Raw genomic sequence first — 13,905 nt, 5'->3', positions numbered from 1 at the left:
CGCTACAAGCTTGTAAACATGCTAGGAAAAACATTTTTGCCATGCCTATGCTAAATTTCACTAAGTCTGGAAACTGTTGTTATATAACTTTGCATTTTTCCAGTGAGGAGTCCTCGACGATCGCCGGAGTCGTCCCCGGCGATCGCCGGTGCGGAGAGTCCCCGACGATCGCCGGAGGAGTCGCCAACAATCGCCGATGAGGAGTCCCCGACGATCGCCAGAGGAGTCCCTCCATCCACCTCCGAGTTTAGGCACTATAACAAGCTTGCAAACATGCTATGATACTATTGATGTTTTACACTTGCTAAAAATTGCTAAGTCTGAAACTGCGTGTTATAAAACTTGTCAACTTTGCATGATGTTTGCCACTAATCCATTGCTCATGTGCATATGATTTCATTAAGTCTGAAAAACAGCTTATCTCATGGTTGTATATTGCCTTGATGATTCCCATGAACCTGTTGCTCCTATGTTTATGCCATGTTGTAATATTTGCACAAACTATGAAGCACGACAGAGACAAAGAACAAGAAGAGATGTTGGGGAAAATAATCCGCGACGGAGATGATGATATCACCACACAGTTTCTGAATGACTCCGGTGATGGGGTAGAGCCGACAAAAGATGACGCTCCCGTGAGGAATTGGAGAGAGAACATGACGGCTCCGGTGTTGGAACCTTAATTACTAACAAAGTCCCGCGGGGTATATTAATTAAGCCTCTGTTGACTAGCTAAATGCATTAATTGATTTGTATGTACATATACTAACGCTTCTTTCTTTTGTTATATAGCCCTCCGGATCGAGCCAACCATCTATAAAGAGATGAGGTCCGAAAAAAAGTTTGGCGAGAATGAAAGGTTCAAGATCAAAGAAATCGCTGCGGATGGCACTCCGACTCTTCCCGCGTAGAACGCAAACCGATTTATACATGAGTGTGAAACTATTGTTAGGGACACCATCTCGATCAACATTCAAGAATGGAATAAGCCAAAAGTTGTTGGAGTTACTTATCTCGATGATAGATCCAAGAAAATGCTTTGGGAAACGCTCATGACAAATTTCACCCTACCGCTAGAGGTGGATCCAAATAACAATGTTATAGATAAAAAAAGTCAAGGCGTGGGCTCTTAAAAAGATGGCCCAACAATTCTGCAACTCGAAAAAAAGATTGGACCAAGATTATATCAAGAAAAACAAGACTCCAGCATTCAGCGAAGCATTAGAGAAGTTAAGAGATCACTGGAACGCATTTGTGAAAAGTCTTATTGTATACTCCGTGTGTATCTAAATAATTGTAATTGAAGAGAACTAGACTAGTTCTTTTCAACTACAATTATATATATACAAAGGAAGTAATGAAGACAGTGTTGCGGGTCAAATGGTCGACCGATACTACTATTTTTGCACAAGCCTTCTCCGATTGGGCAGGCCCATTAGTGACTCGACCGATACTATAGCGAGTCAACAAGGGTACTGCAGTGACTTGACTGACAGAAAAATCCTATTTGTCGTTCTGTGCAAAATGGTGTGAGGGCTTCGCACAGAGTCTTTACAAATGGGCTGGCCCATTTAGCAAGGGTGCAGCACCCCGGTTTTGGGAACCTTAGAGGTTTGCAACCAATTTTTTTCGATTTTGGGAAACTTTTAGAAAAAGGTTCACTGAATCAGTTTTTTTCTTATTCATTTTTCTTTATTTTTTTTCTGTTTCAAAAAATGTTCCTGAATTTAAAAAAATGATCTATATTTTCTAAAAATTGTTATAATTTTTAAATTTTGTTTTGAAGATTCAATTTTTTTCTTCATTTCAATATATGTTCTGAAGATTCAAAAAATATTCGTCTTTTAAACATTCTTCGCGCTTCCAAATTTGTTCGATTTTTTTAAAAAATTATTCTCCATTTCAAAATTTGTTCTCAAGACTAAAAAATATTCATGCCTGAAAAAATTGTTCGCGCTTTCAAAATTGTTCAGGAATTTTCAAAATGTTCCCGGTTTCAAAATTTGTTCTCAAGATTCAAAAAATGTTTGTGTTTCAAAAAATTGTTCGCGCTTCCAAATTTGTTCGAGTTTTCTAAATTCTTTTCCGTTTCAAAAAAAATCTTAAGATTCAAAAAAAGCGCGTGCTTTAAAATTTTATTCTCTCTACCTAATTTGTTCAGGATTTTTCAAAATTGTTCTCAGTTTCATAATTTGTTCTCAAAATTCAAAAAATGTTCGTGATTTAAAATTTTGTTTGGGGTTTTTCAAGTTTGTTCTCTGTTTTTTGTTCTCAATATTCAAAACATTGTTCGTACATCCAAATTTGTTCTTCTCAGTTTCCAAATTTGTTCTCAAAATTCAGAAAATGTTCATGATTTTAAAATTTGTTCACACTTTCAAATTTGTTTGGGATTTTGCAAAATTATTTTCGTTTTTAAAATTTTGTTCTCAAGATTCAAAAGATATTTGTGCTTCCAAATTTTTTGGTCACGGTTTTTCCAAATAGTTCTCAGTTTCAAAATTTGTTCTATAGATTCAAAATAATGTTCATGATTTAAAAGTTTGTTCCACTTTCAAATTGCTCGAGGTTTCTCAATTTTTTTCTCTTTTTCAAAATTTTGTTCTTAAAATTCAAAAAGTGTTCATGCTTTAAAAATTTATTCATGTTTCCAACTCGATTTTTTTTGCTACAAAAATAAAAAGAAAAAAACAAACAACAAGACGGTAATAAACAGGAAAGGATAAAAATAACAGAATTATTCAAGGCCTTGTTTGGTTACAGTCTAAACCACGTGGATCGGGCTCTAATCCACGGGGGTCGTCTCGGCAGGGAACTGTTACACGTGGATTATACTTTGTCCGTTTAGTTTGGTTCACGTCGGGGACAATACCGGTTCAAACCGCTTCAATTCACAGGTGCCACGAGAATCGCCTCCACCTTGTGGAACAAATCCACGGAGGCGCAAGGAAAATTGAATGGATTAGTTCCACTAGGGGATTAGATCACTAATAACCAAACAAAGCCTAATGGCGCCCGCCATATGCGGCGCAGGAATCCTGCTGCAGTGAGCGGGAGGTAGGAGGTCCCTTGACAGACTATTGTGGCTCTTCCCTAAAAAAGAAAATGACTATTGTGGCTCGAATATCACAGAGAGTTGATCGGATACTGTAGCGAGCGCTTTTTCGGGCGATTCTTTATTTGGTTTTAAAAAGCGGCTTTTAAATTTTAAAAACTGATCACATTTTTGTAACATGTGAAATAGTTTTTTTAAATACTAACATTTTTAAATTGTTTCTAACATTTTTAAAACACAAACATTTTATGAAGAATGATATTTTAAAATAAATGAAGATAACGCCGAATATTAAAAAAGGGTACAACCCAGATGAGTGTGTAGATTGAAGCCTCATACATGCCCCCTTCATGTTTGACGGACCAAACCTGCATGACTGCACCATATCCCTTCCTATTGGGTGGGCCGGGATATCACCTACCGTATAGCACACACACATCACTCCTAGAAATCCACGACGGCACACCGTAAAGAAATTCCACCGTAAGCTCTCTCCCGCCTATTGTTTCTAAGGTAAAACCATTTCTTTCCAAAAATTCAATTCGGTTTTGCGGACTCATCTAGACACGGTGAATAGTAAAATAAAATAAATGTAGAAAAGACATTTAAAAACATTTTATTTTGTGGTGCAATATGCTCAAATGTGTGATCCTCGTGTAGCACACACGCATCAGTCTAAGAAAACTGCGGCGGCACGCCACAAAGAAATTCCATCGAAAACTTCCTCCCGCCTATTGTTTCTAAGCTAAAATCCATTTCTTTCCAAAAAAAATGCAATCCAGTTTGCGGACTCAGCTAGAACATAAATGTAGCAGCAACATTAAAGAACGGTTTTTTTGTGATGCTATATGCTCAAATGTGTGATGCTCGTGTAATATAGCACACACGCATCACTCCAAAAAAACGGCCGGCGGCACGCCGCAAAGAAATTCCACCCAAAGCTCCCTCCCGCCTATTGTTTCTAAGCTAAAATCCATTTCTTTCCTAAAATACCATTCGTATGGCCGGACTTGTCTAAACCTGGTGAACAGTAAAATAACATAAAAGTAGCAGAAACATTAAAAAAGATTTTCTTTTGTAATGCAATATGCTCAAATGTGTGATGTCCATGCAAATTTTCAAGATGTTGTCGCAAAAAAGTGTCAAAATTTGGATGTTATTGTTTTGTTTTTTTGCCATGATCTCTTTGAATGTGCAAACTTCACCAAATTTTGCACCGAAATCAGGCCCATGAGCAGTGGCGGATCCAGGGGTTGACCAGGATGGTCCATGAACCACCATGAAATTTCCACATAGTCTATATATCAAAGAAAAAAATAGAAAATATACAGAATTATACTGTTGGACCATCCAGTCATGTTGAGTTGGATCCGCCACTGCCCATGACCATATTGAACCACAAAAAACTCCAGATTTTTTCAGAATAATTTTACTTTTAAAACGATTTACTGTCATCCGTTTCTTAAAACCCCAGGGTGAACACAGCACGCTCTGCATGGTCGAGCTCCCATTGTTTTGGCAGCGGCGCCGAACCCACCCTCCCAAAACTATGGGCCAACCAACCTATAAAACCCTCCTGCCCCGGCCCCCATCTCCGCCGTCTCACATCACCATCACCACCAGTTCACCGGAAGACCGACGATGCGGGCGAGCTGCAACGGCTGCCGGGTGTTGCGCAAGGGGTGCACCGACGACTGCACCATCCGCCCCTGCCTGGCCTGGATCCGGGGCGCCGACGCGCAGGCCAACGCCACCGTCTTCCTCGCCAAGTTCTACGGCCGCGCCGGGCTGCTCAACCTCCTCGCCGCCGGCACCGACGCCGCCCTCCGCCCGGCGCTCTTCAGGTCGCTGCTCTACGAGGCGTGCGGCCGGGTGGCCAACCCCGTCTACGGCGCCACCGGGCTGTTCTGCATGGGCCGGTGGGAGGCGTGCCAGGACGCCGTCCAGGCCGTGTTCGAGGGCCGCCGCATCGCCGTCCAGTCCGAGGCCGTCAGGCATCCCGGCCTCGTGGCGGCGTTCGACGTCCGCCATGTCCCTAAACCCATGGTCGTCCCTGCGCCCCCCGGCCCGCTCGGCGTCTCCCGCGCTGGGCGCACCATGTTCAAGCGCGCGTCATCCTCTTCGACGGCCAAACCAACGATCTCCTCCGGCGCCAAGCACGGCGACCTCGACCGCGCGCCGAGCCACGAGGAGCCGGCCGGAAGCCACGACCACGTTGTTGAAGACGGCGGCATGGCAGTGGCAGTGGCAGTGGCAGCCAAGCAAGTGAGGGGAGAGTCGTCGGCGGACACCGGGGCCGAAGCGCACTCGCACGTCAGCCAAGCAGAGCAGAACCTCCCAATGCCGCAGCTGGCCCAGGGGGACGACGACGAAGTTGGGCTGGAGCTGACGCTCGGTTTCGGGCCGGCCACCCGCCTGCTGAGGTCGCCGCCGGCGCGCCCCGATGCGGCCAGACGCTCGAGCGCCGAGTGCGGCCACATCGGCCTGCTGCTTGAGCTCCCGGTGTGAGAGAAGAGAAGTGCCGAACTTCGTACTGCTAGCTGAGACCTGAGTGAGAGAGAGAGAGAGACAAAAATGGCAGTTTTTTTGGGGATCATCGTTCGTGTCATACTGACACCTTTCGGGCAGAGATTGTACAAGAGAAAAACATTGTAGTACCTGAGGCCTGAAAAAATAAAATAAAATAAAATGCTAGGACTTCTGCATTTCCTGAGTTATTTGTTCCAAGGGCCGGATACATCAATTATTTCATTAACAGGAAATAAATGACTAAACCTATCTTGTTTTAGTATTTTGAAGACTATATGCGTGAGGGGAAGGTATGAGAGGTTGATTGTGCTAGCTATTAAAATGCAATGGAGTGTACAACTTAGATATACATGTACCTCGACACAGCAACACCGACTGCACCCGCGCACGCCACACGACCCAACCATATTTGGTAGAACATAACCTTAGGCACCATCCGGGAGGGGACAAAGCTGGAAAGGACCTTCACGCGCCCTTTGCCGACAATAGAAGTACCACCCGAGCGAGGACGATGCGGGAAAGGACCTTACTCCCACTTCGGAACACGATCGTCTCACCAACCCGGAACATAACCTTAGGCACCACCCGGGAGGGGACAAAGCGGGAAAGGACCTTCACGCGCCCTTTGCCGACAGTAGAACTACCACTTGAGTGAGGACAATGCGGGAAAGGACCTTACTCCCACTTCGGGACACCCATCGTCTCACCAACCCGAAACATACAGAAAACGTAAAAGGAAAAGAAAGAAAGAAACAACAGATCCTAGTGCTGACAAAAACTAAAGAAAAGAAAAAAGAATTAGAGCCCTCCCACTGACGGGCACCGTGATCCGATGCACCTCCACTCAAGTTTTAGAAAAGCTTTCCTTTTAGCAATTCACGAAACATTATGATCAAAAGAGATGGCCATAGAGATACGTAAAGGGTCATGAGGAACACCAAGCGACTAACGGTGACCCTGATAAATGGAGAGAGAACATGACACTTCATAATTCGACCCACGCCCCTTGAAACTAAAATCGCAGCTAACAAAGTTTTGCCGCAAAAGTTGTAATTCTAGAAAACTTGGGATGAGAGAATGTGTCATTTCTAGGATCAATAAATGACTAGCGTCCGTTACAAGCTATCATGCGAGCACACGTCCCCCTCCCTTCCTTCCATAGTAAATGGATCGGACCATCAAGGGCACACCCCTCCCCCTTCCCCCTCCCCTCCCTTCCTTCCATAGTAAATGGACCAGCCAATTGAGAGTACACCCTCCCCCCTTCCACCTCCCCATTCCTTTCTTCCGTAGTAAATGGACCAGCCCATCGAGGGCACACCCCTCCCCCATCCCCTTTCCCTTCCCTTCCTTCCATAGTAAATCGACCAACCCGTCGAGGGCACACACCCCCCTCCCTTCCTTTCATAGTAAATGGACCAGCCCATGAAGGGCACAACCCCTCCCCCCTTCCCCTTGTCGGTGTTAAATCCGACATATCTCGTAGTAGGGGTCCTAAGCTAGGCATCTTGGAGCGAGGGTAACATGGACATATGATTTTACCCAGGTTTGGGCTCTCTTAAGGAGATAATACCCAACGTCCTACTTTTAATTGTATTGATATGGGAAAAATACATAGTACAAGTATCTACCACGAGATACGTAAAGAGTCATGAGGAACACCAAGCGACTAACGGTGACCCTGATAAACGGAGAGAGAACATGACACTTCATAGTTCGACCCAAGCCCCTTGAAACTAAAATCGGAGCTAATAAAGTTTTGCCGCCAAAGTTGTAATTCTAGAAAACTTGGGATGAAAGAATGTGTTAAATGACCACCGCCTATTTGGCAGCTTAAGTGTCCGTTGCAAGTTATCATGCGATCACACATCCCCCTTCCATCATTCAATAGTAAATGGACCGGCCCATCGTGGACCGGCCCATCGTGGGAATAAATCATGTGTGCATGCATGGACCCATTGTTTAAGTAACGATCCATGCAAAAAAACGTTTGGTGTGACACGAAATCCCTCCTGCTAGCTGGACCTGGACGTGTACGTATTCCAACAGGTACAAAACCAAGGTGTGTGTCGGTTGGAGATAAAAGAAAAATCAATTGTTTGGTTTGACTAAATCCATCAAGGATGAGTACGGGAGCTTGAACAGAATTTGTTGTTTTTTCCTCCTCAACGGCACCGAGAGTTTAGAGATAAGATTTAGTTTGTTATTAACGGCAACGGCAAGCGAGTCTCCGATGCTTATCTTTCTATGTACTTGCATGGCTAACCAAGGGATACGAGGCTATAAAAGGGGCTGCTCTAGTGGCTGAAAAAAAGTTCAGCTTACTCACCACACACACCACGTTTACACGCTCATCTCACTGCCATTCACCATATCACACACGCACACACTTCATATCATCTCCATTCCAGTATTCACATACACGCACGTCTTCGACTCTCGTCCGGCGTCTTCCCCTCGCGGCCGGCGTCCATGGCGCAGCCATATGGTGAGTAAATCATATGAAGGTTGCATATGATTTTATTTTTGCTTACTTTACTTTATTTGTTCTTCCTATTTCTTTCCTGGCGTTTCGCGGCTCTACATGACGATCTAATCGTCGCCGCCTGCGCTTCATGGCTTGAGCTACAAACTGAAAGAGGGTCGTCTCGCGGCTCTACATGGCGATCTAACCGTCGCCGCAGACGTTTTACGGGCCGATCTACAAAAAGTGTTTACCAACACCTGGTGGCTCTACATAGTGATCTAATCATCGCCGCCGGTGTTCCGTGGTCTGAACAAAAGAAAGAAAGAGAAGAGTTGGCATCTTGTGGTTCTACGTGGCGATCAAATCGTCACCGCGGATGTTTTTTATTGTTAAATCCGACAAATAAAAAAAGGTTTAAGGTGACTTTTTGCGGCTCTACACGACGAAATCGTTGCTGCGGATTCATCAAAGTTTTCAGCAGTGCTTTTTGCAATATTTCATTCGAGGTGGTAGACAAAGTCCGGCTTTAGAGAGCAATGACACGGCTACATACATACTCAAAATCAACATTGCGAGTCATCCCATGCAAATCATCAGGAGTCATTAATAATTTCAAGTAGATCATGCAGCATGCAAAGGATGAGGACTTTTATCCTGCGAATAATAAAGACATGGCCATCTACACCTGAATAAATAAGACGCCATGTTTGGAATTTTGCAAAATCATGTTTCTCAAGTCAAACGATGGGTTCATCTTCAAGTCCATGCTCAGCACACTTGTTTCCGCGACTGACGAGGCCGGAACTCATATATACTTCCTGACCGACGAGGCGGGATACATTATGTTCATGACCGACGAGGCCGAACTATTTTGTTTTTACGACTTGGTCTGCATTTCGCGTTTGATCGATGCATGAAATCCGTCAATTTCCAGCATGACGACATTATTATTTTCCATTGATCGTTTGCATCTTTTATGCCTTGAAGACAGAAGTCATGGGTTAGATAATGATGATGACCGTTTTGAGGCAGTTTAATCGGAGGTCTTTCATGGACATGAATCTATGAATGTAATTTAACTAGAGGTCCTTTCAAGGCCCTAGGAGTCGAGAACTGTACAATTGTCTTTTATATGTCAGATGCTACCGCGAGAGCATGTAAAGTGAGCTTGTATGTCCAAAGTAATAAAGATTACAAGTTTATCTATGTGATATTTTATGTGCTTTGTTTTAATTTATATACACTCGTATACTGGCATGCCCGCACCTAAAATGCCAACGCAGATAGATTTAATATTTATCATGCGAAAACAGTGAGCTCTTTTTTAAATCAAGGCAAAGTGATTTTGAATTCGTGAATTGTTTTTTTCTGCATTCTTTTCAAAAGTAAATAGTCGAATTCACTAGTTGAAGAGTACCCCTTTCAACGATTACTTCCACCTCCCCAGAATTACGACAAGTAACGCACTACATGCGCGCCACTTGTCGCAACTAGGGAGTTTCACTTTTTTCGTAGATCCGTATTTTTAAAACGTTTTATCTCCTAAACCGTACGTTCAAATCTTGAACCATTTTCACCGTTGGGTTTCTCACGTCGAGATCCTCAAAACTAGATCCATGTTGATAGGTTTTGAAGAAATTTATTTTGATTAAAAAAAGCAAACAAAAAAACGTGCCTCACGTGATAGAAAAAACAGAAAACACATTTTTTCCTTTCCAAGAGGCACGAACCATGCCTCTCGCGAAGGCAAAATCATGCCTCTCGCGGAAGCAAAACCGTGCCGCTCGCGGAAAAACAAAAGGGAGCAGAAAACACGTTTTTTTTCCTTACCGAGGTGCGATAACAAAACCATATCTCTCACGCAAGCAAAATCGTGCCTCTCGCGAGAAAAAAGAGTGGAGAAAACACGTTTTTTTCCTTTCCGAAAGGCACGGCCGTGTCTCTCGTAAAAAAATAGAAAACACGTTTTTTCCTTTTTGTCCGTGCCTATCGCGATAGCAAAATCGTGTCTCTCACAAAAAACACATTTTTTCACGCAATTTTTTTGAATTTTTTTCTTCGTCCAAAAGCTACAAAAGACCGGTGAAAAACTAAAATACAAAAATACCTAAAAACACAATTTTAAAAACCGAAAACACATGTGAAAAAAATCCGAGTGCGACACATGACGACGATTGAGAATGTGCCAAGCGACGACACGTGGGAGTAACCCTCATAAGGTCCCAAAAAATGCTTGCTAACTACTCCTAATAGTAAAACCTCTAAAAAAACTTATATTTAGAAACGGAGGGAGTAGTTGCTTGTGGTTAATCAACAACGAACACCATCATTGGACCAGTCAAAAGCGAACCGAGCGACCAGTCATCTAAAAAACAAAAACAAAAACGGCGCGTTTGTGAGCGAGCGTCTGGGCTCGTTTTTGTCAAGCCCACGAAGACGAGGAGGCGGTCGCAAGAGAAGTGTGTTGGGGTAGGTCCAACTGAAATGAACCTGGGCCGGTAGCTGGGCCTACGCCGACCCAGACGGCCTCAGATCGAGCGAGCGAGGTATCCCCTCCAGTGCAGGCTGCGGCTGCCTCTGACACTGAGAGGCTGTGAGACCTCGCCACGGGTTGCCCCTCTTGCCGGCCGCTCGCCGCAGCGCTCGCCGGCCAGTCGCTGCCGCCCGCTATATCGGCCTTCCGTTTCCTTAATCTTGCAGGTATGTATGCCCTCCCCAGCCCAGCCCCCATCCATCTCCAGATCGTCCGATGCCAGGAACCTCCAACAATTTTAGGACCCACCAGACTAGGAAGAACGACCCAAGTAACCCTAGAGTTTTCAATCCATCTCGGAATTGATACAATAGGCCTCGCATCATCAGTCCATGAATATTATGTACCCTTGAAGTAGCAACACTGCTATGTTTCTGAATTTATTCGAAAAAGGGGATGGGTGACTAAATCGCTGGGTGGATCAGATTGGCTGTGGCTTGAACCTTCGCCGCTCCCTGGTTCCCATTTAGTACTGGCTCAAGTGTATTTGGGCTGACTCATGTGTTCATAGATTTACTTAGATGGTAAAATAAAGATCTTGATCTACGAGTATCTATTCCTCGTGGTCGAGGGGGTGTTCTGTCACAGTTCAGGGTAGAGTTCGGTTCAGGATACTCAATTTGCTCATAACCGTATCATCGCATCGATGTAATGTGATGCAGCACATTAATACTATGCACTTCAGCACTATGCTCAGAACCTAGCTAGTTTACTTGAGTGTCGGCTGCCAAACATTATGGAATCCTTACGGTTAGTGATATTTTGAATGGACACAACTTTGTTAGTAGCAGTTAGTAGTTGATGAATTTCTTGATAAGCTTGGCTTGTACTCTATAGCATTTTGTTCGTTATATGAAAGGTGGTGTTAAATTATTAAATGCATCATCTAGAATTCATATGCCCTGTGATTGTTTTCCCCCATTGCAGCTGTAGTTGGATTGTTTGTTATAGTCCAGATTAAGGGAGCAGGATAATCCATCTGTTAACTGGCAACTAAAATAGTTAAATTAGAAGAAAATTCTACTTATTCTGTCTGGCATGTTATTGTAGTCCTGTACGAGCAGTCAATCATGGGCGTTGTATGACTTGCCTGTAAGCCTAATTCACAACCATCATTCCAGCTATATTCTGAGTTTCTTTGTCAGCTCCAAGAGTTGTATAATATGAGCTCTGCTTAGTTGCGATAAGTATACAGAAGCAAAATTAGCGTGTTGTGTTGAGTTTCCATATGCATAGAATTAACCGCACAGCTCTATATGAAGAATTTCATAGAATTAGCAAACCATAGTCGATGCAGGATTTACAAATCCAGAGTATCCATTAGTATTAAAATTTGGTATCAACAATCCATAATCCTCTGAATAATGTTGTACATGTAGGTGGTAACTCTGAATAATGCACTGCAATTGCATGTTACAGTGTGTGTCATTTGAAAAGAAAATTTAGGATTATGAACAGCTGTGTTTGATTTGGATCTTTATTTTTTTCTAAATTGTGAACAGCTGTGTTTGATGGTGTTCTAGAACTTCGACAAAAAATAGTTGGTTGTGCTTCAGTACATAAGTGAAGTATATATGTGAGCTTGTTTCTGATTAAATCCTACCTAGCAGAAATTAACAGAATCCACTGAAACTGAACAGAACCTTATGTATCGATTCCCCTCACAGCCTCACACCATTCTCTCTTTGTAGAATCCATGGCGTGGGGAGGTCTCTTCCTGAGCCTGAGCCACCCCACACCGGAGCAGCAGAAGTCGTGCCTCGCGGCTGCCAGCGGTTTCAACTACGACGCGGACCTCCACGGCGCCACAAACCCGAAATCACCAACCGCATTAACAAACTCTGAAGACACGGACAAAGCGCTTGCGAACCGTGGCTTCTCCGTGAACCGGTCGCGCGTCCTCGTAGGCTCCGGCGCCGACGCCTTCCGCCACGCCAAGTCGGCCCTCCTCTCGTGGAAGTAAGCCTGGCCTGTTTTGAACTCCGCTGTGGTAGTATATGTTTGCAGCAATGCTGAAACTTGTTTGTTGTTGTTGGACAGGCACCTGGCCCTGGGGTGGGCAGAGGCGGAGCCGGGCACGCCGGTGAAACCCGGCGCGAGGTTCTGCATCTGCTACAAGGAGGTGGTGCCCTGGGTGATGTTCCCGCTGCAGATCGCCTACGTCACCGACGACGACTGCAATGGCGGCAAGCGCGGGAAAGGCGGTGACGGCGGCGTGTTCGCGTTCGGCAGCGGCACCCTGCAGGGCCATCTGCTGGTACTAGTGCATTCTGTTTCCGGTTGGGATGGAGTTGCAGCAAGCAAAATGACCATGGTTTGGGTGACACGGTGCTTGTGGATGCATTGCAGGCCGGGGAGGAGCGGTTCTCGGTGGAGGTGGACGCAGAGGAGCGGGTGTGGTACGAGGTGGTGTCCTTCTCCAAGCCGGCGCACCCGCTGTCGGCGCTGTGTTACCCCTACGTGCGGCTCCGGCAGAGGCACTTCGCGCGGGAGTCCGGCAAGGCGGTGCTCAGGCACGTCGCTGCCGCGGCCTGCTCGTCAACAACGCCGCCGCCGATGCAGTGATCATCGACGTCCTTTCTGCTCCATTCTGCTTCCGTTGGACGATGTATACATACATGTGGGGGCATGTGGAGAAAGATGGCAGGTTGCTCTCGTCTCGTGGTACCTGTAGCAGCGTAGGCGCTCCTGAACTGACTCGATGTTTTTGCACCCGAGCTCGTTAAAATGAGCTCAGGTGAACAGTAAATTCGAAAAGTATTGTAAAAATGTTCAAAAAGTTCTGATTCTTTTTTGGAAAAACTTTGACAAATGTTATAAGTGCTCGTAAAATTTCATCATGAAATCGCATTTGTGAAAGTCATGACAAAAAAAAACAAAATTGCAACTCTGAAAATGCTACTTTCAAAAGCATTTTGAAGCACTAATATTGTTTTTTCTTCACGACTTCAAAAAATATGATTTCGTACTGAAATTTTGCTAGTTAATAAAATATTTGTCAAATGTTTGCTGTAAAAGAAATTCAGATTTTTTTAACATGTCTAAAATATATATTTTCAAATTTACTGTACACCCGCTCGTGTGTAGAAGAGCACTTTCGTTCCTGAACAAATCATTTCCGTTCTTCGTTTTGTTGTCCGACGCGCACGCACTGACTCTCAAGACGAGGACGAAAGGTCAAAAAAAAAAAAAACACGGCACAGCGGCTGCACAACGTGAGTGAATGAAAGACGGACGTGGTGAGCTCATCCATCCATCCCCTCTTCCCACGGTTCGGCGCATCCGATGATGTGGGTCCGTAAGAGCGGGAGTCAGACCATG

At 44.5% G+C, this 13,905-nt stretch overlaps 2 protein-coding genes across 2 annotated transcripts; both read left to right on the top strand.

The window, feature by feature from the left end:
* The first annotated feature begins 4,663 nt into the window (after positions 1 to 4,663).
* LOC123447473 (LOB domain-containing protein 42-like) lies at positions 4,664 to 5,764 on the top strand. Its single transcript, XM_045124079.1, has one exon. It carries the CDS (start codon positions 4,697 to 4,699, stop codon positions 5,561 to 5,563), a length of 867 nt encoding a protein of 288 aa, XP_044980014.1. The 5' UTR covers positions 4,664 to 4,696; the 3' UTR covers positions 5,564 to 5,764.
* Positions 5,765 to 10,613: 4,849 nt separating this feature from the next.
* On the top strand, positions 10,614 to 13,401 carry LOC123449936 (UPF0548 protein At2g17695). The gene is made up of 4 exons (XM_045127308.1): positions 10,614 to 10,751; positions 12,276 to 12,543; positions 12,625 to 12,841; positions 12,934 to 13,401. Exons 2-4 carry the CDS (start codon positions 12,281 to 12,283, stop codon positions 13,147 to 13,149), a joined length of 696 nt encoding a protein of 231 aa, XP_044983243.1. The 5' UTR covers positions 10,614 to 10,751; positions 12,276 to 12,280; the 3' UTR covers positions 13,150 to 13,401.
* Positions 13,402 to 13,905: the final 504 nt, after the last annotated feature.

The sequence above is a fragment of the Hordeum vulgare genome, chromosome 4H, assembly GCF_904849725.1.
Source record: "Hordeum vulgare subsp. vulgare chromosome 4H, MorexV3_pseudomolecules_assembly, whole genome shotgun sequence".
Classification (NCBI taxonomy): Eukaryota; Viridiplantae; Streptophyta; class Magnoliopsida; order Poales; family Poaceae; genus Hordeum; species Hordeum vulgare.
The sequence above is the reverse complement of the archived record's forward strand: the minus strand, read 5'-3'. Positions and strand labels throughout refer to the sequence as shown.